Below are 22,326 nucleotides of genomic sequence, written 5' to 3'. Positions count from 1 at the left end.
TGGGCGGGCGGGCGGGCGGGACTTACGGCTCCGTGCTTCCCCCTGAGTGAGCTGGCACCCACCCCTCTATCTACTGGACACCACTACGGCTCCTACCCTTAGGGCCAAATGTCCCGGTGGGAGTGGCGGGAGGTGTGAGAGCACCGCGGCCCGTCAAAAGGGGCTGATAAATCACCGCGCAAAGGGGCTGATAAATCTCTGTCTGCCCGGGCGGCAGCGCTACGGCAAAGCCCGATTTCCCCTCCCGACTGAAGAACAAAAGATAAAAGAGTTTACGCGCCTGTGTGCGCAGGGGCAGCGAACAGAACGCGCGGCATTCGGCGAGTGCCCGAAATAGCGGAGAATGGGCCCGGAGCGTCACCTCCGCGGCGGCACGGCTGGGGGGAACTGCTCCCGGATTTTTGTCTTCCCAGCTCCGCACAGACGGCAGGAACAGCCGCACGCTGAACCCTTTGGAGAGGAGGAATTGAGGGCGAGTGTTGACATCCTCGAAAAGGAGCTCTGCCCTGGCCTTCCTTGCGCTGAACGGACAAGAGCGGCGGAGCGGTTGGAAGGCAGAGCCCCCCCCTAGTTCCCGAGGGTCCATAAAAATGGAGAAAATGGGATAGGGAGCTTCAAGAAGCCTCTGGCGGAATCTCCCTGCTTTGGGCCGAGCTGTGGCTTGGTGCTGGCTTGGAGCCCCGCAGCGGTGGCGGAGCTCTCCAAAGCAAACATCCTGCCCCAGCATCCAGAGCGGAGTGAAGCGAGTGATGCCTGAGATTCACTGCTTGCACCTGAGTGCTTTCTAATGAGGGTGGGGTTTTAACAATAGCGAGGCACCGTGAAACACGTAGAGTTAACTTAAATTGAACAGCCACAACTAGGTAGTTCACATTGTTAATGGCAAATCCATTGCGAATTTACAAGCACGATCAAAAGTAACACTGCACTGAACGTCGCCTCCATGGGGGACCCATCTCTGCAATCTGTTAAGCGTAACAAAATCACATTATTCAAAAATACTGAAGATGCTTAGTCTCAGAGTAGAGTGACTTTTACTAAAAGAAGTAAAATCTGACCCTTGACAGTTCTAATTCCTTTTTTTTTTTCTTTTTTTTTTTTTTTTTTTTTTTTTTTGTAATGGACATCACAGTGCACTAAGGCTTTTGAAGGCAGTTTGGATTATTCATTAAGCTTTAACTGGGTGAGATCTAATTATGTTTCCTGCCTATGAGTCTTTGTGGAAAACAATTTTCTGTTGCTTTGGTGTAAAATATAAGTCTTACATGTCAAAAATACTCTGAGATTCTATTCTCCATTATTTAATGTTTTAAACAACTTTGAAATTTTTGGATAGAAGGCCCTTCTTTGTTACAAGTGTTACTTACTGATTGTATTAAACGAGATTTCATATGTTTACAACTTAACACATGAACCAGAATGACAGAATGGTTTGGGTTGGGAGAGACCTTAAAGCTCATCTAGTTCCAACCCACCTGCAAGGGCAGGGACACCTTACACTATCAAGTTGCTCAAAGCCCCATCCAACCTGGTCTTGAACGCTTCCAGGGAGTGGGGAGCCACAGCTTCCTTGGGCAACCTGTTCCAGCATCTCACCGCCCTCACAGGAAATAATTTTTTACTAATGTTAAGCCTAAATCTCCCTTGTTCAAGTCTGAAACCATTTCCTCTTATGCTCTTGCTATATACGTGTGTAAAAAGCCCTACCCCAGCTTTCTTGGAGGCGATATCATACTACTGTTCAAAAGTTTGAGGGATTTACAAAACCCTAGATAAAGCTTCTGAAGGTTATTTCCATTGCTGGACTGTTTTGCTTTGTTTTCTTTCAGCATTTTAAGTATATTGGCTCCAGTCCATTAAGCACAAAAAGTTCAGTAATATGCATAACCCTTGTGTGGGGGCCCTTTCTGCAAAAACTTTACTGACCCAAAGTTAAGCATAGAAGAAGGCATGATTGGACTTACCTGGTGTAATGCTGCAGGCTTCCCAGCTGCAGTCAGACATTGATTTAGAAGATTACATCTATTATGGGAAATGGGAGTACAGCTGGAGACATGCTGACCTGCTACACCAGGAGTCAGTATCCTGGTGAATTTAGTGGTTTCTTAAAAGCTCTTCTAAGTACAGCTGTTCTCCCTCAGGACTGAAACTATTGACAAAGCACAGGAGGAAGAAGAATCCTGAGATACTACTCTCTCTACACCTCCAGTATACAGTAAAACCTCAGTTTTTCTTAAAGGCTGGAAATTTTCAAGTTTCAGAGTGTTGTTACAGTCAAGATGTCACTAAAATCCTTTTAGACCCTGTGCATTTCATACAGCTCATTCTCTGGCAAGAAACAGTACATGAAATGAACAGAAGCAAATTTCTTACTGTGTGGGGAATAGGAGCAAACAGCCCAGACTGAGTTCTTTGAAAAAATCTCTAAACAGGGCATTCATGAGATGAATACATCCATCTCATGCTGCCTTTGTTGAGAGAGATCAGATGCACTGGTGTGGAAGACTGTAACAACCCCTGAACTTGTTTCATAATGCAGGAGTGAACCTCAGTGTTGACAAAGTGAAGCAGTGTTGCAGCTGTCACCACCCATCCCAAGAATCAGTGCACACAGTGCATCTAAAAACAAGCAGAAAATTAATATCAAAGGGATATTTTTAAACCATGTATTTAACAAAGTTAACTCATAGCAGAGGAAGCCATCAGCTACATCTAATTAAACATCAGCACATCAGCTATATTGATTGACCTTAGCTTGAGATAGCAGTTGTTGCCTAAAGCTTTTTCTGAGTGTATGCATACAAAGCTGGGATGGAATGGGAGGGAAATGGAGGACTGTAGAATAAATAGAATAGAATCTGGTTATTCTGTACTTGGCAATTCCATTGACAAAACAGCACGTTCCTCTGCACAGTGTCTTTTCCCTGTATGCTTCTTACAGGAATGTTAAACCTGGGAGGCTGCCACATGGGGAGAAACAGCTGAAGGAACTGATGTTTCTGGAAAGTTAGCTGTGCAATGGAAAAGTGAGTCATGGTTTTATGGGAGATGTTGGGTGAATCAGCATTCATGAAGAGGGTGTATTCCCCCCCTTCCCCACCCCCCACAGTGGAAGGAATATCCACACATGCTGCTGGACTCTTAGATTGTAAATCCACCAAAAAATGAATGCAGCTTCCAATTTGAAGTAGCGTGGAATCCATAAAGCTATGAAAAATTCAAAACAGCTTGAGCAACTGTTTGTACCAGATAACACACATTTGGAGAATTCACATATGGTGTGAATTCTCAAAACAAAAATACTTTTAAGTGAAATTACAATGGTGTATGGTAGTACAGTTTATGAAAATAATTCTTGGATGTATAATGAGAAAGCACACTTCTAAAGCTAAGATTGTGTGTGAGGAGTAGGGAGATTTATGGGCAAATTATGTTTTTGATAGGCTTGCCCTGTGACCTTTAAGCCATTAAGGCATTCATATGCTCCTAAAGTTTATCTACAGATGTGCTAATAAATGCCTATTTTTATTGTAAGCATTTTAGGACAGAGTCTGTTTTTTACTACAAAGCTATACATCACCCAGCATAGTAACAGACTGGGGGTACTACTTTCATATAATTAATGATGATAAACACCAAAGTGAGATGATTTGCCACTTCTGTCCAAGATAGAAGCAATTTAGAGCCTGGATGACAGTGAAAAAAATAGACCCTGCAGATTTCTGCCTTAGAGTATCATCAGCCTGTGAGTTTCACATACTGATTAGTATTAGAAAAATATCTATTGTAGTCTTAGCTCAACAGGAAAAATGTTATGGAAGCTAATGGCTAGATGTGATGGAAAGATAATTTTGAAATATTAGGATGTAGGTCTTACCATTCCCATTTAATGTCATCTAAGAAATCTACTCTCTGGTCACGCTTCAAGTTGGCAGTGATGTTATCTCTTGTAGAGTGGAAAACAATCTTCAGGTAGATGTGCCCATAACTGGAACATTAACTATTTAATTCTAAAACATTATACGTTTTTAAATTATAACGTTAGTTTTCAACTATTCTCTTTAACAACATCACAAAATGATTGCAAGGTGGAGTGACAGCATCACCTTACGTGTTCCAGATCAAGGTAGTACCAATCCTCACTAGAGGACATTGCTTGTTTGATGTTTACAAACTCATATCCCATGGCCACATCCCTGTAATGGGCAGTTCCTGAAGGAGAACCCACACAGTCTTAATTACCAAAGAAACCCTTGGGGAAGGACTTTGGGTGGGTTTGTGTGAGCAAGATCTCTTGGGGATCTTTTTTTATTTTGAGATTCAGCTGAACCCAGGATGAGCTGACAGCATGAAAGAGAGGAGCAAACAAGAGCTTATAAATAAGAGTTATGAAAAGATTGTTTGATTTCCATTCGTGGGAATGTTATAGCTATTCAGAGATGCTGCAAAGTAGGGTCTGGGAAATTGCCCATGATTGAAGCAAATGGTGACTGAATAGAGTCCTCTGGTCCTTACTAGGCTGAAAGTGCTGAATAAGGGATGAGGGACTCTTTTGTTATAACACTTTGCTGATTTCCTTGCAAAATAGCAACAGGTAGCAACATAATCTGCCATCTGCAAACATTTCTTGTGCCACTAAAAACTACTCACATACCAAGCAAGGCTTTCCATCCTGGGTAGATTTAGTTACCCAAGTCTTTTTATTGGAAAGGGATTCTTTTGCTCAAGTACTTTTCCATGTTTTCCAATTTCCCAGTAGTGTACCTGCCACAGTAGATGTTGTGGCTTCTTCTTAATACATGTTTCAGATATCTTCATCTTCTTTTCTGAACAACTGGAGAGAGAAAGGTATTAAACACTGCTGTAAGCCTCACCATTTGTTATAAATTGCTTCCACTTGAAATACAGTCCTTTCCAATGGCTTTTATTTTGAGAAGTATTTAGACATCTGTCTGTAAGTCTAAACTACAAATCTTGAAATTGTACCTTACTGGGAATGAGCTCTACACAAAATTTTTACATACTTGTGGAGTGTCACTCCTGTCCTTCTCCCCTTCTTTTTGTCATTGTCTTTTGCCTTTTGCTATTCAGAATTCTTACATTATTTTTTTCATTGAACTTTTCTTGCATACAGAATGCTGAGGAGGGTCAAAATAGGTTTTCAGTTCTGTTCTGTATTCATATGACAGTCAGAACAAAAAGAGAGATAAAAAATGGGAACAAGTACATTCCTGGATTAGTGAAAATAAATCAATTTCTACAGTAATTTTTAAATTGTTAAACCACATTTAGTAAGTATGTGTGGTACACAATGTTAACGTGTTCACTTTATAATAAACAAAAAATTCCAAACAAAAGTAACAAGTAAACCTTGTAATTTATGATTTATTGACTTATATTGTCAGTACTAAAAATGGTGATGGAGTTCAGATAGAAGCTATAAAGCTGTAAGCTGTTGGAGTCAAAATAACTAGACACACCTTGTAAGAGGAACAAGACAACTGAGAAACCTGAAAACAACAATCCTCTGTGAAAAACAGTCAAGGGTAAATATCCAAAATGAAGCATGTCTTTGCATGTTCCCTACTATTTTAACATAATGAGAATAAAGCACTAAACATGTTCAAAGCAGTGAGCAGGGATTTTTAACTACATCAATCCCTCTACAAGAGTAGTCCCTCTGGTGTCTTAAAGAGTATTCACTTGAGTATGGCTCATAGGAATGAGATCAGAACACTTAAAAAACAAAAATAAAAAACAAGAAAGAAAAAAGGACACAATTATGGTAAAAATATTTAGCAGATATAAAACAAATAGCTTTTAAGTTGCGGGTTTTCTGTTGCTTCAAACAGATGTGGATAGGCACCCAGGAAAATAAATTTGCTTCCATTATGACCAAGTTTATTTTACTTTTTAAAAGTCATCAGTTTTCATGAGAGGAGGAGTGCTGGTTTGAATCAAGCATGTTGCAAACAGATGTTGTGCAAGCTTCCCCAAACTGTCCTGCCAATGCATTGCAATCCTGAGTTATGACATTCACTAAACTGCTCCAGTCTGGGCCCTTTTTTGGGCCACAGAGTGATCTGGTGGTTTTCCCAAGACAGGGATGATATTTTTTGTGATGCATGCAAAAACTTGAAGGTCAATGTTTTATTTTTCATTTTCAATCCAACAGAACTGGGATACCCCATCCAAGTTACACAGCACAGTAGTAGTACAGGACAGAAATATAGAAGCACATTATTTGTCATCATATGATTGTGATACTAACTCTTAGCAAACAGAACTCCTGGTCAGTTCCCACAATTTGTTTGGTAAGGGGCAGTCTCATGCAGTTTCTTTCTGCTCCTACTTTTGAAGGATAAAAGGAAGTGATTTCCAAATACCATTTTCAAAAACTCATAGGTTTTTAATTAAAATGCTCCTTTAGCCATCAAGTGTATGAAGTGGCTACATCCTTTCACAACCTTTAAGTGAATAAATGAAGAAACAAAGGATATGAAACATGACAAAATCAATCTCATGGAGCAGAACAACTATTCTTTGGAAAGACCCTCCAGCTTCTGAACTGGGGATGAAGTACTGTTGCTAACACGGGTTAAAAACTATAAATACAGAATGTCCAATGAAAAAAAGACCATAGTTCCTATTCTGAAACAGGCTGTATTTTGGAGTAGCTCCTAAAAACGAAAATTTGTCACCATTCACAGTAAGAAAATTGTTGTTACAAGTGGGCTTATAATTGCCCACTTATTATATATATCCTAATGTCATTGTTGCTCATGTATTTGAGTACATGCCCCTCCTGCACCTTTTCAGAGTTCAACCTTGAAAAGAAAGATGTGGTAACACACAGGTAAAGCAGAATAAGTTTTTACATTTATTCTTCACTAACACATTACTGCACTTTCCATCTTTAAACAATGAAAATACTCAGATAAAGCTTGCCTAACAGCCTGAGCCACGTGGTCAGTAATTGTTTCAGTATTCTTTTTTTGTTGTTGTTAAGCAGAAAGCACTGAAATAGCTTGCCCAGCGATGCCAAACAACTCAGCATGAAAATTAAAAAGCTGAGACTGTGTCATCTACATCCCCGTGCTTGTGTTACTCGGCTACATTTCTTTTACAGAACTCTCGGTTTCGGGGCTTATGTGCAGGCGCTGCGATGAGTTCAATAAAGGGCAACAAGTTGTGAGGGGAGTGATTCTTGCTGCACATCAGCGAGAAGGGATTGGATTATAGCTCCTGAACAGTCTGAAAAGCATTTAGGCATCCAGTGTACTGTAATGCACACTATTCTTCTTCCCCCCTAAACTGCGGTTACTTGATCTGTGATAGAGTGAAAGAAAAATAAGCTTTCCAACGCCTGAGCAGCGAACATCAAACGCGAGCTGAGGCTACTGGGCAGAATAAAAAGATGTTATCGCTGACTTGTAAGGCGGGCGAAGCAGGGGCGCGTTCCTGATAGCCCTGGCTATCAAGAGGATTTCTTAACAGCGAGATTCACCAGGCTGTGAAATAGTTTTCCACGGAAAATGGAGATCCTATCCGTGGAGGATCTTTTCGCTAAGCTGTCATGACATGACAGGAAAGAGCCAACCTGGGCGAGCAGAGTCGGCAGGCTCACGTCTCCCAGGTCCCGGGGCAGAGCAGCCTTTTCAGCTGTCCCCGGTGCCACCTTTCACCCTCCGCGACCCCGGGCGGCACCGAACTCCTAAGCGCATCCTCACCCCCGCCTGAAGCCTTCGGGAGTCGGCGGCTCCACCGCCAGGAGCACCGGGCCAGCACGGTCCAGCGGCTCCCCTGCTCCTGACAGGCTTCGGGCAGATCACGACCCGGGCCCTGGGCCTCAACGACCGCTCGGGCTCCGCCGCGGAACCGGGACCGCCGCCGCCTCCCGGACTCCGTCGCTCCCCTCAGCCTCACAACGCAGCGCACCCCCCGCCCCGGCTCCCCTGGAAACCGCCCCGCCTGCTGTCAAGCCGACAGTCGCCGTCCCTCTGGTTGCGCGGGGTGCCCCCGGTCGCAGCGGGGGTGAAGGGGGCAGCAGCACATCCCGGCACCGGCACCGCTCCCGGGAGACCCCCCCGGGGTCCGCCTGCCTCCCCCGCCCCCGCGCCGGCCAGCGCCAGGCCCATAGAGCGCGCCGGCGCCGTGCTAGAACGTACGCGACGGGGGCCGACTCGGCCTGCGCGCGGCGGCGCCGCAACGCCCCCTGGCGGTGATTGTCGGGCTCGCCGCGGACCGACGAGAGAAAGGGAGAAGGGAGAGAGTAATGGCGGCCACTTAGTGAGAGACTGAGCCGAGGAGGCGGCGGCACCAGCGACGGGAGGAGCCGGCGCGGCTCTGTCTGTGGCTCTGCCCGGCAGACCGGCTTCCCCAGAGGACTTTTTTTCCTTCGTCCCCTCCCCCCTTCCCCCTTTCCCTCCCCTTCCCCTCCCTACCGGAGCCCCCGCCTGTCCGCCCTCCCTCCTCCCTCCGCGCCGGCAGCGGCGGCGGCGGCGGCGGCGGCGGCAGCGGCGGCGGCGGCGGCGGCGGCAGCAGCGGCCCCCGTGTCCCCCCTCCCCGGGGCCATGGTGAACACCAGGAAGAGCTCCTTGCGCCCCCTGGGCAAAGCGGCGGCCGCTGCGGCCGGAGCCGGCAGCCATTTCATCTCGTCCCGGACCCGCTCTTCCAAAAGGGGCACCAAGGCAGATGCGGCCGGGCTGGAAGAGACGGCGGCAGCGAGGGTACGGACCTGGGGGGGGCGGGGAGGAGAGGGGGGGAAAGGTTCACGGGGAGGGAACGAGGCGAGGGGGCAGCGGCGGCGGTGAGGGCCTTGGCCGGGGAGTCGCTGGGGACAGCGACGCTGCTGCCGGGGGCCGCTGGTACGGGGGGAGGGGGGGGGGGGCATTGCCGAGACGGCTGTCGGCGTGAGGGAGGGAGGGAGGGAGGAGGAACGGCGGAGCCAGCGGGAAGCGAGGGTTGAGGGAGGGACCGCGGAGCCAGCGGGGAGCCCGGGGACGCGGGGGGTGACTGCGGAGAGCCGCCCGCTGCGTCCCAACTGGGTTCTGGCGGGGAGAGGGCGGTCTCCGCCGGGAAGACGAGAGGCGCAGGCCGCTGACAGGGGCTGGGGGCGGCGGGGGACGTCTGAGGGGCGGCTGGGGACACGGGAGGCGAAGTTGCTGCCTCGCCGGTGCCGGTGTCTGCGCCGGGCTGGGGCAGGCAGGGCCGGTGCGGCGGCGGCGGGCGGGGGGGTCCGGCGGCGGTCGGGGCTCCCCCCGCGGCAGCGCCCGGCACTGCGCCGGCGGCCAGACAAAAGTTGGGAGCTGCGCCTGCAGCAACTTCGCAATCCTCCTTCCCTGTTTTCGTTGGGGGTTTTTTTTTGTTTTTTTTTTTTTCCCCTTTTTCCCTAAATGACCTCAAATCGGCTAGAGCCGGTGTTCTCGGCGGCTTCGGCGAGACAAAGCTGATGCTTCAGAGAGGTCCCCTCTTTTTGCGACAACCTCTCCCCCCCCCCCCCCCCCAAAAAAAAAAGGGGGGGGGGGGGAGAAGGATGTAATTTTGCCGTCAGGTTTAATTAGAATGCTTTCCCGACATAACTTATTATAATAGCTTTGCCTGTACGGTGTAATGGCAAGAGAATTCTACAAGATGATTTGGAAAATTAGCACGTGGTAAATAATAATTGGAAGGAAGAATTCGGGAGCCTCCTTTTTTCCCCCTTCAGATTTGCTGACAGCGACTAAGTTTTCTTAATTACAGGCAGGGCTTTTTTTCTTGACAAAAATTTATGTATTGTTTTGAAGATTTTAGGTAGTGGGTGTAGTTGCCTGATCTGAATACATATTTTAAAAGCAATGTAAATATGGAAGTGAAAATTGAGGGTCAGAGCAGTTGACAGCACTGCACCATCTGACCGTGTCCCAGCCTCTACTCAGGAGGAAGTTAATCGGACAAGTAGAAAAGCAACAGCAGCAACCAGAGGCAGATTAGATGGAGAGCTGGAATTGTAAGAAAACCTTTTGCCCCATCCTTTTAGTTTTAAAATACTCAAAAAAAAAAAAAAAAAAAAAAAAAAAATTCTCAAAAAACCCAAGCCAGCAGAAGCTCCCACTTAATAATTCTGTACCTTTTGTGCTTCCAGTTCTTTGATGCTTCACAGTTTTCCCTTTCCTTCATGCTACTTTCCCTCATTGTCCCCTATTTCTTCCTTGTTTAATTTCGTTAGACTCATGGGAATGCAGCACCATAGCTGTAAAAAGTTGTTCAGCTTGTTCTAGTATGCAGTTTCTATTTATTCATATTGTGGGGCTTGTGGTTTGTAAGGCAAAGTTTGGTCTAACCCTTACTGGCTTACTTTGCAGGGAGTTTACTGCTGCTAAAAAAATAAGTGAGTTTCTTTCCAAATATTTTCCATCTATGAATAGTATTTTCACACTTAAATCATTAAAATGTTTAAATTATGTTATCATCGTGGTGTAAGGAAAGGAGATTGTGCAAAACATTGTAATAAAAATTGTGAGTTTATCTGAGGATGTTACCTACTCTTTTAAATTTGCATGTCTTCTGAAGTTAAGCATAGATTTTGCTGTATGGGAATGGACTTGTTTTACTCCACAAGAAATCTCATGCATTTGAGGTAGACTTTTTTTTTTAAGATCTGTTTGCCAAAGATGAGCAGAAGTTATTCAGGAAGGGTTTTTATTGTTTTGTGGTGGTTTTTTTTTAATCTTCTTTACTCCGGTGATTATTTTAATATGTATCTCACTGCATCTTAAAGTTGTCTTTGTACAACTGTTTTTACTCTTCAGATGTTAAGTATTTCTCAGTGATACAGCATCTTTCTGAGCTCTTGAGCCTTCTTGAAGTAGTGCCAGGGGAGGATTTTGGTAAGTATAGCAGTAGGAAGACAAAGCCTTTGCTTTTGGAAGTGGCTGTCAGGAGGGTGAGGGTGAGGCTGTGTTTTGTGCAGAAGGTGTACTGGGATCATTTTCATAGAGTTGTATGTGTTATTTTGAAGTTGACTTGAAGTCTGTCCATTTGAAATCTTTTGGGTGTGATGTCAGACAACAGATCTTACTACCAGCAGTTAATCGGGTTAATGGGGAGCTCTGGCAGAGGTGGTGTTTTTCTTATTTGCACTATGCGACTTAATATTCTTCCTTGGAGTTTCTGACTTGGACCCTTGGAGAATGCTCTTAGTGACAATGCTTGTAATTACCTTTCACCATGTATTTTAAAAGGTCATCTATTTGTTCCTTATTAGCCGTAAAAACTGAATTAGTAATCTAATGACATCCTGTAAGATGCTGAGTAGACCAAATGAGGGGTTAGGAGTTAGCTTCCATCTCTTGCATATTAATTTCTTTTTTTGTCCTCTCCTTTTGCTTGGCTTTTTCTGGGATTACATAGGTTGGTTTTTTTTAATACATATACAAGAGCAGGCTTGAATCCCTTCTCTCCTAAGAACTTGAGTTAAGTTTCTAGTCTTCCAGTTCAATATGATGCTATCTATTCTATAACACCTGTTTCTGTTTGACCTGAATCTGTAAGCAACACCCATTCTATGGAAATGGGGCATAATAGTGTAAATGCCTTCATCATATTCTCTGTGTTCCTTCTGTGGTAATTGCTCAGCTTAGAGAAAGCAATGACACAAGTCTTTGAAAAGTAAACTGCTTTGCATTAGGCACTCAGTGACTGAGATGAATACATGTGTGTCCACTGACCAGGAGACAGATTAAAATGAAAAAAAAAAATAATCCTCCACTAAATGGATCAATTAGCCAAGAAGTTTAGTCTCTGAAGTGATGCTATAGCAAAGTGCATTGAGAGGGTGCAGAGAGGGAAAACTGAGCTATGTTTCCTTAACATTTCTAGGATAGGCTTACACGCTATTTAGTAGAAATTGAAGCTATCCTTACATAAATTTATATTCTGTCTGTACATAAATTACACTTTTTTTTTTTTCTAGTATTAAAACTTGGGAAGTGTTACAGGTTTATGTTAAAGCATTCTGACAAGAAAAGTGCATCAAAATATTCCAGAATTTTTTAAAACATAGCATTGTAATGTATGGCTGATAAAGCCAGTGACCTTCATTCACACTATGAAAGAATTGAGGTTACAGTGACCATAAGTGGTTAAATGTGTGCTCTGGATTTACTAATAATGTTCAGTGTTTTCAGATACTGAGTTGTGATTGTTAGCAGCACTTCTTTGGCAACTGAAGTGATTTTCCTCAGTCATCTCAAAACACAAATAAAAAACGTTGATCAAGAAAACTAATGAATTTATGTTGAAATAAACACTTTTAAATCTCGTCAGGTTATTAGTTAGACATTTCAGAAATGTATACAAGATTAGCTTAATTTAATTAGCCGAGAAAGCATTAGCTGTGCCTTAAGAGCTACTTGAGGGCACTGTGATAATTGTAAAACGTGATCCTGGCTAAAAGTAGCTCTGCCCGCATCCTTCGACTTAGTTGGTCGCAACCTAGAGCTCTCCATTGTACTTAATTGCCAGGAGGAGCAAACAGGGCTTGAGGATTGACATGGAGAGCTGGAGTGGGGGAAGGGCTCTGGCATACCAATATGTGCCTCGTGTGGTAATTTCTCAGTCTGTAACAATAAATATTTTTTCTGATTTCCAGGTGATAACCCAGCTTTTGTACCGTAAGCTTGTTGCTGTGTTTTTCCCCTTAAAAGTCTTTTAAATGGTCAAGCTATTGAAAATAGAAAATTAACTTAAAAATAATTATTTCTCTTAAAATACTAGTTTAAACATGCCCCTTAGAGCTTTCCAAAGATTAAATTTTCCTTGATGAAACAGCCTCGTTCAGATTCATGTATTTTCTTTGTCTGTCTTGAGAATCGTCTTAGAGTGTTCTGGATGTTCTGTGGTTCAGAATAAAGCTGTAGAAAAATTTCCTCCTTAACACTGGGAAAAGTACACCTGCTGGCTACCCACATGTAAAGCTCTTCAGGGGAAAAAAGCTCCTCTCAAGTACCTGTGTTTTTAAAGAACTGCATTGTCTTACTGTTTGAGTTTACAGTGACATCAATAAAGGTGCTGAGGCTAATGCTTTTTATGGTTCTTTGAAATATATCCTGGAATACAGAGCCTTGTGTGAAGTTATTCCAAACAATTTCAATTAAAGGCTTTTTCCCAAGAAAGCTCATCTTTTCAGTGTGTGATAAAATGTTGGGTTCTTTCTGTTTTAGTGGTCTGCTGATCTTTTGGGACTTAGCAGGAGAAAATCAGTCATCTAAAACGAATCATACAGTCTGTTCCTTGGTAGCAGGGTATTAATACATCTGTGAACAGTGGGAAATTGAGCAATTGTTGGAAGCTGTCTATATCCAAGTTTCTGTCAAAATACCATCCAGTCAGCATTTGTAATCCTTCCGTGTTTCCAAAGGGGTGTCCTGAGTCTGAGTTCTTCCTATGTATCTTGCCAAGCCAGTCTGGGCCACTAGTCAGGACACCTCTGAGGTGTGCAGGGTTTGTTTTGGGAGGCTGTTGTGCATCCTGTTGAAAGTTGCCTCTCTTTGCTGTCACACAGTTAGAGGGCCTTAAAAGGAAGCAATCTAAGGACTCATCCAGGGAGCAAATAAGACCTCCAAAGAATACTCAGGAAATGGTGTTGATGCTTGGTGTGCTGCATTGCTTCCTCTGAATATTGGGCTTATCCCAAAATAATGTTAATAAAAGCGGCTTCTCCAACTACTGTCTCCCTGGTTAAACTTAAAGCAGAAGGCTTAACCCATTGCCACAAGAGATCCCATGACAGTTTTGCAAGAGTGCTATACAGCTTGGGGTTATGCAAGATAATTAGCTCAGGTAATTACATTCTGATCACTTCCATCCCCCTGCAGTTTCAGTTGGATGTGGTATAGTTTTGCACATTCTGCCCTAAATTGTTGAATATTTGCAAGACTGGAAAAGTTTTCATTCCAGCCTAATGATGCTCTAAACCATTGCCACACAACACTTTATAAAACCTTTCTCAAACCAAAGCATCCAGCAAGTAGGCATCAGTGAGCTGAAGGAAGCTGCTCTTTTTCTGTAGGTGTAGAGGTTGCTGATAGTTAGTTAGATGTTTTGGCTCTAATGTATTGCTTTGTGTGTGGGTAATATCACTCATGAACCCACTTGCTGCAAAGAAAGCTGAAAATATTTTTTTCAGCCTTTTTCATCTTATTGGTGTATTTTTTTTTTTTTTTTGTACTCTTCATGGTTTACTGCATTTTCCAAACAATTTTTCTGTCTCCGAGTTTACTCTTGAAATACTGTCTTTATTACCCTTGATGGGATTTTCATGGTTTATTTTAACCATTAATATTGCTTTATATTGTTCAAGTCTTGTTTTGCATTTATACTTGCTTGGACTCTTTTCCTGAATAAATTTAATTTCTTCTTGCTTGGTAGCTATTCAGATAGGCCACTTTTCAAGCAAGTATAAGATTAATGTGTTACCTTCTGTAAGCTTTTTGTGAGTTTGCACTGCTGAATGTATGTATACTAGAATAGCTTCAGCTCCAGCTGAACTAGATATAAAGGAGGTAGCTGTAGTACTCCTACCAGAAAAACATGACTTTATGAGCCTGTCCAAGTTCTGTAGTTTTTGCTGCCTGTTGTAAATTTTGTGGGCTTATCTTTTGCTTGTAGTAGTGTATGTTAATGACCTAAGTAATGTAAAACTTGGGTGGAAAGTTTGTGTCCTGTTGCACTCTGAACAGATGCTTCAGTTTGGGCATTTTCATAATTTGGGAAATGGTTTTTTTGTTTTTCTTCAGCCTCCAGTCAGTTGCTTCATTTTAACTGGATAAGTAGTTGAACTGAGCTGTTTAAATAACCTAAAATGAAGAAGCCCTTCCTTCTGTACACATGGAAGAGATTACTTGCATGGGAATTTGTTGCCATGCTTCAGCAATCCCTCATTCCAAATACTTAATAGCTAACTGCTATTATTTCTCTGATTTATCTTTAAGACCTTGAATGTTGTTTTTATTATGTTTAAAGTTTCAATACATAAATCTTAAGACTTCATATTACAGTTTTACACAGTTTAAACTTATTTTATCCTTTACAAATACTGCCTTGAAGTGCTTTGTAGCTAGAGATACAGAAGGTGTGTTTAATTCCACTTTTTTTTCTCCCCACACAGAATGCCACCTTCCTGTAGCTCCACTTGATACAGACACTTCTTCCTTAGTTTACTGAGTCAAGCACTTGGTTACTTCCAAACCGTGGGGAACCCTCTGACCCAAGGGTTCTGTTCTCCTACTTACTATCCTCATTCAAATAATTCTGCTTCTTTATGTAGGTTTATAGTATTATTAAAGAGGAGGCCGTGTTCTCCAGACTTTCTTTGGGATAGGTTTGTTCAGCAGTAACAAGATAGATTTTTGAGGCTTGGAAAAAAATTATTCAAATGTCTTAATTTTTTCCAATTCTGAGTAGTAATTCTTGAATGTTTACATAAATATAAATTTTGCTTTAAAAGTCTTTATTGCAAGCTAGGAACTCAAGGAAATGGTTAATATGTTTCTAATAATGTCATACTTCAGTATTCCTTCAGTGTTAAATTAGGAATATCAGTGGTTTAAAAAAATTCTGATTTTCTAGAAAAAGGCCAGAGTGAGGTGTGGGCAGCAAATACAGCAAATAGAGACCTTTTCTAAGCAAAGCTGCTTCTGAAGGTGTGTGATTTCACATGTGCTCCAAGCCCCAATGCTGCAATTTTGAAAACCAGTGGACTTGGCAGTGTTAATGCTTCTCTGGCCATTTGATCAGCTACATCAGGATCAGGTTACTGGTCCAGCTGAAACTCACCCTCCTCTCCACATCCCTCCCCTCTGTCTCTCTGCCCTGATTATTAGTTGAAAACTCCATGTCATCCTGGTTTTAGGGAAGGCACATGGGGAGAGGAACATTGGTGAAGATGCTTGAAGCAATGATGATGGGTGGAGGACAAACCTCACTTCACTATGGGCTCTGTCCTCGTTTGGCAGAGGCTGCTCAGTAGGTCACTCTCCCTTTCTTTCATGAACCTGCAATTAGCCTGTAGATTGTAAGAGTTTTTTGGATGTCAGATCAAAAGCTGTGGATCTGACACTTCACACACTCAGGCTGGGTATGAATTGGTGCCTTTTTCTATTACAGACAGGAGGAATGGTTGCAAGTGTGAAAATAATAACGTGTTGTAGGTAGTGTTTTCTATTTTTAACTTGTAAACTTTTAACTTTTCTGAAAAACTTTCACATTTATTAAATAACCTGTATTCTGATACTGGGAAGTTTTAGGAGATAGAATGGAAATCTAATGAAAAAATGAAGTAGATCTTTGCAAAAAAAGTTGGGTTTTTTTTACCCAAATGAGTTGGGAAGGATCTGTTCTTTCTCAAAAGTCTGGATGGTGGCATTCTTTATATTCTTGATGGCTACTATTGATGTATACATTGTCTACTGAAAAAAAATAATACAGAAGGTGAATGCTAAAAGAATATAGATCATCCTGCAGTTGAGGCATTCTTTGCTGTCATTATTACTAAATACAGCTTTAATAATTGTTTATTCCAACATCATCAAGCACTTAACCATGAGAATTGTTATTTTTCCTTAACACATGTGGGGAGCCAGTGTCTGAGAGATGACTGTGTGCAAACAAGTGGAAATTAGAGAACTGTGACCAGAAGATGTGTTCTTTTAGCCAACTTTATTTCTTTTCAAGCTATCAGTAAGGTTATCAGACAAGGTCCTTAATGAAACTTGAAGTTTTTTGTAAGGTAGTTAATATACTTCAATCCAGATTTTTTTTCCCAGCTCCTTGTTGCTTGAGGCAGAATATTTCCACTGGGTTTTTAGGACACAAAGGTAGATGTTTAGCATGCAGCAGTGCATAGTGTACCCACATGAATCCAGCCTGCTGCATTATTCTGTGACCTGGAGTTGAGTCATGTTACCTTCTACCCCTGGGCTTGTGTGTCAGGTCTTGCTTCTTCCCACCAAGCAGGCAGCCAGTCCTCCAGTGGAAGAGGGGCTGAGGGCATTTGCCAGGAAAATGTGGGTTGGGGTGGGGAGAGGAGCCTGTGAGGATGTGTTTTGGTGCTGGAGAGAGTGGGTAGTGCAGTGTGTCATCCTGAAATTAGGACATAGTGGAGATGTGCAAGGCAAGGTGTGGTGTCTAGTTTGAGCATGCTGATGAGGGTGTTTCAGCCACTGAGAATTTGTACTGAGCATAAGGATAGTTTTAGTCCTTTTTTCTTTTTTTTTTGGGGGGGGGGGTATAGAGCTATAAAGATGCTATAAAGCAAAGTGGTGAACTCTTCCAAAAATTTTTTAAATAGGATTTGAAGGGATTTGCTAGATTCCAGTCAGATGACATTATTGCAGTCATGGTAGAAAATGTTGTTTCATCTAGTTAGTAGTACTTTCAATCAAATAAGAGCAAGACTAAAAGAATCTCAAAGATGTTGTCAAGTCTTTTTTTTTAATTTTTTTTTTTTTTTTAAATTTTTACTGCTTAGTGTGCCTAGCCTAAAAATGCATTAGGAAGGATTTCTAGCTCTTACTTAACTTTCATCCATAGATCTTTAATGCAGTAAATGTGTAGAAGTTAATGGTTTTATCCATATTTTTTACCTTTGCAGAAAGTGGTACACAAGGGAGTAAGTGGTTTATCTAGAATCACTGCACATCAGATAGTGTTTTTGCTGTGTTTTACTGGTATGTTTGAAATTATGTAGTTTAAGTGCTGAAAAAGCAGGTTACTTCTTTTAACTGAATAGTTAGCTGAGGGCAAAGATGAGTGATCGGCTTAACTAATTGGTACACTGGGGACACTATCACCCCTTATTCATGAGTACAAGTTTCATTTTGGAAAGACAACTTTTATCTTTTTATGCCTGTGGCATAAAAATGTTTTTAAAACACATTAAAGATGCCTGACTATTTATTTTATTTGTTTTAATAGAGAGCCCATTTCCACAAGAACTTTTCACAAACTGGTAGGTGAAAAGGTACATCTTCTAACTGAAGTTACAAGTAGAGATCCTTGAAAACCTGTAGCTGGAACTCTTTTCAGGAAAATGCTTATTTTGTTATTCAGATAAAACTAAATTTCGGGGTGCTTTGTGCTTGCCCAAGGGGGTCAAAAGAAAAAATAATTAATATAGCTTGTGCTTTTAAAAAAATGTGGAGGAATGGGATTGATCAGTTGAGGACTGAATGTTGTTTCATGTCTTAGACATGGAAAGAGGTCACAGAAAAGAGGAAAAAACATAGATCCTGAAAGGTTTAAAGCACTACATTGAAAGCACTCCTGTCTGATTTGTGAAGTCATGTGAACATCATGCAAACTTTTCTGGGTGTGTCAGAGTTAGTCAGAAGGGTGTGACCCAGAAAGCGAATGGCAGGGAGAGCGAGTTTGACCATGGTGGAAAAATCAAGGTTTATGCTTGCATATCTATTTTTAAATACTGTATCACAGAATGTTTAGGTTGGAAGAGACCTCCAGGATCATCCAGTCCAACCTTTGACCAACACCATAATCTAACTACTAAGCCATGTCCTTAAGGACCAGGTCCAAATGCCTTTTAAATGCCTCTGGGGATGGTGACTCCACCACTGTCTTGGGCCATTCCAATGCCTGACAACCCTCTCAGTGCAAAGATGTTTCCTAAACATTTTTCTACACATTAATCCTTGTCTATGGACTAAGCTGTGTAAAAGTAATGCATCCTTCATTTAAGGACATCACTTTAGGAACACTAAAATACTGCTTAACCTGTGGCAAAGCAGCTGGATTCTTTTTCAGAAGTTGCAAGGTGTGGTTGTGGGTTGATGTTATGTCATCCCTTACTCAAAAACTATGAGCTGGTGTTCATGTACTTGGAGATGACAGTGATAGGGGTGGTTTGTACTCATCCTGCATTATCAGGACTACTGCATTATGGTTATTAAGGGTGTTCAGACCAGCATTCTTTAGATAGTCTCTTCACCAGGAGGTTCAATTTAAAAACCTGAAGAATCAATCCAACAAAACCCCCCTCTCCCCTTCAATTTGTAATCTTTTTATTTTACCTTGAAAATTAATCTGATATCATGTCTGTTAAATTTTAGCTAGCTGGTCCCTGTGATACACCTGAAAGAAAGCCCTTGTTGGTGAGGTCTCCCTTGTTGGGTCCTTCAGTCATGCTGAAAGACTGTGTCAGTGTGAACACTTTTTTCTTCCAAGGATAGATTGAGAAGGAAAAACATATTTATCATTGATTATTAGCTTGTGTTCTTGCAAAACTTAAGGACTTGTTTCTAAATGCTATGAATAAAGCTCTTGGTGTCGAACTTTTATTTTGAAAATTAGGGGTGGGTATGGAGGAGTCTTGTTTATGAAAAGTATTGTAATAAACAATTTTTTCCATTTTTCTCCTTTTCATAGAAAGTACAGAAAACACAGAGTAAGTCTGCATCAGTACATACTTTATTTACTAATTCATTTTAGATTTGGTTTCTAGATTGCTGCTTTAAGTGCCACTGTTACCAGACTTTGCCTCACTACCTCTGCAAGACTCTCGCTGTTGAATCCTAGCTCAGCAGCTGGTTTACAGTTTTCACTTTGTGGTCACATTTCATTTGACTCTTAAATTCAAAGATAATGAAAACTATGTTTGCCAGTCTAGACCATGAGTGGTATCCTCTTTACTCCAGGTATTTCCTGGCCAATTTTTAGTGAGAGTGCTTTCCACCAGAAGCTGTGCTGGGGTCTGGTTCTGGATCACAAATGGAGTGTTGTGGGTCTCAGTTCTGTTAGATCAGTGCAGTTGCACTAAAATTTGTTTACATCTCTGTCCTTCCTGACACTGTAAACTATTTTTTTTTGACTCTTCCATGCTTTCTGACTTTGGTGACTTACAGGCAATTTCTGTCATTAAGATTTTATTAATTAATATTTTCTTCCTTTGCTCAGAATGTAAGTGCATTGGCTTCAGTGCCAGTGTTTCATTAGGAGCTTTGAGCTCACTGTGTTGGTTCCTACTGCAACTGCATTATTAATTTCTTAATTTTTAAGTTTGATGCTTATATTATACAGTTGTCATTCTAGTCCCAGAACATTTTCATGATGTGTACTGTTAAGTAATAAGTTTCTGGGTTGAAACTGAAGTACTATTTTTAATCATTGAAAGCGTAAATGGTTTGAGACCCATTTACATGAGGGAGCAAGTTGAGTGCAGTGGAATTATTAGATCTCTTTTACTATAAATGGGAAGAGGTGGTGCATAGTCTGCTCTCTGTAAAGGCTTCTCAGATTGAAATTAATTTCTTTTCTTGTTCTAGCATATCCCAGTTTGGCTAATCTCTTGAGTGTAATGAAAACTCTATCTCCATACTTTTGGTAGGTGAAAGTTTTGGATGGCAGTTTAGATGTGATTTGATTCCCTAGAGCTTGAACTTTTGAGATCATATGTTACATGGAAAATGGAGCTTTGATTCTTACCAATGTATTAAAAATTTCAGTGGTTTCATGTAGTAACCTTGTCACTACTTCATGGTAAAACATTTTGTATGTTAGTGAATCTTCTACAGCTGGTCTACTAACTTAAGTTAGTATTTGGGTTTGACTATCTTAAAATTCAATCTTGCTTTGTTCTTGATGAGTTAGCATGTAGAGTAAATATGCAGACAAATGAGTCTCAACTGAAAATAATATCCTAAACAAAGAATGACCAGAAATTACTGTCTCTGCTAAGTAAACAACTTCTTTGCTAGCCTAGTTCCTTAGGCAACTGCAGTGATGTGATCCCATTGATGGTTACCCTGCACTTCCAGTTTTTGAAGCTACTGGGCAGTATCTGTTCATTTGACAGTACTGGGGAGCTCAAAGATATGCAGTTTTTATAAATTCTGTGAATATTAATAACTCAGGAGCAGAGGCAGACCTGAAACAACAGATTTTGTCTCCAGGTTAATGGCTAATACTCTGTTTTACCTGTCAGCTGACCACTTGTCATGCATGTAGCTCAGAACCATCTGCAACACTGTATTGCTTTTGATCAATAGACAGGAAAAATGAGGAATATTGGCTCATTTGAAAGCCTGGGGACCAGAGGCAGGGAACTGGAGGAAATGCAGAGAAAGGTGTCAAAGAAACCTGTGAGGAGTTAGGTTTTTCACATGGGAAGTGGTAGAGCTGGAGTATAAGAATATATGCATTATTAACTTAATTACTTACAAAATAGCTTTAATGTTAGCTCTTATAAAGCTTTGTTACGTGCTTCTCTTCCTTAGCTTCATTTTCTCTGGGTCTTGCATAGCCAGTTTAAAACTGGTTCTGTGGCTTCCCTGGAAACTCTGCTGCCTTGCACAGGGCAGCTCCTGCAGTTTCAGCAAGTGGTTACTAAAACTGACTTAGCAATCTTGTACTTCTGCAAGTCCACAAATAAAGCTGTGGCTGATTAAAGCAAAAATTACATGCACAAGTGCTTAGAGTGTTCAGAAGGGAACATGTATGCTATTAGAATTTTGTGAAAAGTTGGTATTTTTTAGCTGCAGTGGCTGCACATGTATTTTACCATGTTATGCAAGGTGCAGGTGTATTGTATTTAGGAATGGTGCTGGCTACCTGTGCCACCTCTTTGACTAAGTCTTAGTTTTAGATGCCAAATTCTGCTTCATCTAATTTAAACTTTTACGATCTTCTATTATAAATATTGAGTTATATTGGTGTGCTTACTGAAGAAGTGAAATAAAGAGGAGGAAAATGTGAGGGGTTTTTTTTGTTTACTAGGGTTAAATGAGTCCTAAAGTTGAAACTTAATCCAGTTTCCTGGGTTTTACCTCCACAGGCTAACAATTACCAAATTTTAACACGGCTTTTAAAATGAGATCTGAACTTGGGTTGGTTAGTATTCAGTACTAATTTTCTGCATTTAATATGCTTAGTATTGTCAAATTTCTTTACAAGTAATTATAGTATAAATGAAAACCATATATAACATTAAATACTTTAAAATAATAAATGGCATATTTATTAGTAGTATTTAAATATTCAATATTAGTTATATTAATATATAACTATGCAGTTATATATAATATATTTAAAAACATATATTAAAAGTTAATTTTAAGTAGTGCTGTAGTCAGCCCATTTCATACTTGGCTCTCTGTGCCTACAGGCAGTTGTCCTGTCCTCAGCTTGTGGGTTTTTTCTTGCATTATTTTGTACTTGTCTGATCCCTCACTGAAAGAAATTGTCTCACTTGCCCACAAAGCAGGAAGGAAGCTCATCTGACAGAAAGAAAATGAACTTCTGAAGCTTTAGTGGCCTGGTTTGGTTTGTGGGTGG

General features: G+C 41.5%; 1 protein-coding gene and 2 long non-coding RNA genes across 5 annotated transcripts in view; 2 read left to right on the top strand and 1 right to left on the bottom strand.

Moving 5' to 3' along the window:
• Window positions 1-177: 177 nt before the first annotated feature.
• LOC139795269 (uncharacterized) lies at window positions 178-3,537 on the top strand. Its single transcript, XR_011725442.1, has 2 exons — window positions 178-863; window positions 2,942-3,537. It is a non-coding gene; the product is annotated as an uncharacterized lncRNA (long non-coding RNA).
• Window positions 3,538-4,677: 1,140 nt separating this feature from the next.
• On the bottom strand, window positions 4,678-8,043 carry LOC139795268 (uncharacterized). Of its 2 annotated transcripts, none has more exons than XR_011725440.1 (3): window positions 7,731-8,043; window positions 6,272-6,348; window positions 4,678-4,834 (listed from the first exon to the last, which is right to left on the bottom strand). It is a non-coding gene; the product is annotated as an uncharacterized lncRNA (long non-coding RNA). The 2 variants fall into 2 exon arrangements; XR_011725441.1 differs by having other exon boundaries at window positions 6,272-6,351; window positions 7,731-8,010.
• Window positions 8,044-8,517: 474 nt separating this feature from the next.
• ATAD2B (ATPase family AAA domain containing 2B) overlaps window positions 8,518-22,326 on the top strand; it is a 79,022-nt gene continuing 65,213 nt past the window's right edge. For both annotated transcript variants that reach the window (XM_071742043.1, XM_071742042.1), the window contains exon 1: window positions 8,518-8,729. In XM_071742043.1, coding sequence (XP_071598144.1) covers window positions 8,574-8,729 — 156 coding nt within the window. In that variant the 5' untranslated portion in view covers window positions 8,518-8,573. The remainder of the gene's footprint in view (window positions 8,730-22,326) is intronic.

The sequence above is a fragment of the Heliangelus exortis genome, chromosome 3, assembly GCF_036169615.1.
Source record: "Heliangelus exortis chromosome 3, bHelExo1.hap1, whole genome shotgun sequence".
NCBI classification, from domain to species: Eukaryota; Metazoa; Chordata; class Aves; order Apodiformes; family Trochilidae; genus Heliangelus; species Heliangelus exortis.
The sequence above is the reverse complement of the archived record's forward strand: the minus strand, read 5'-3'. Positions and strand labels throughout refer to the sequence as shown.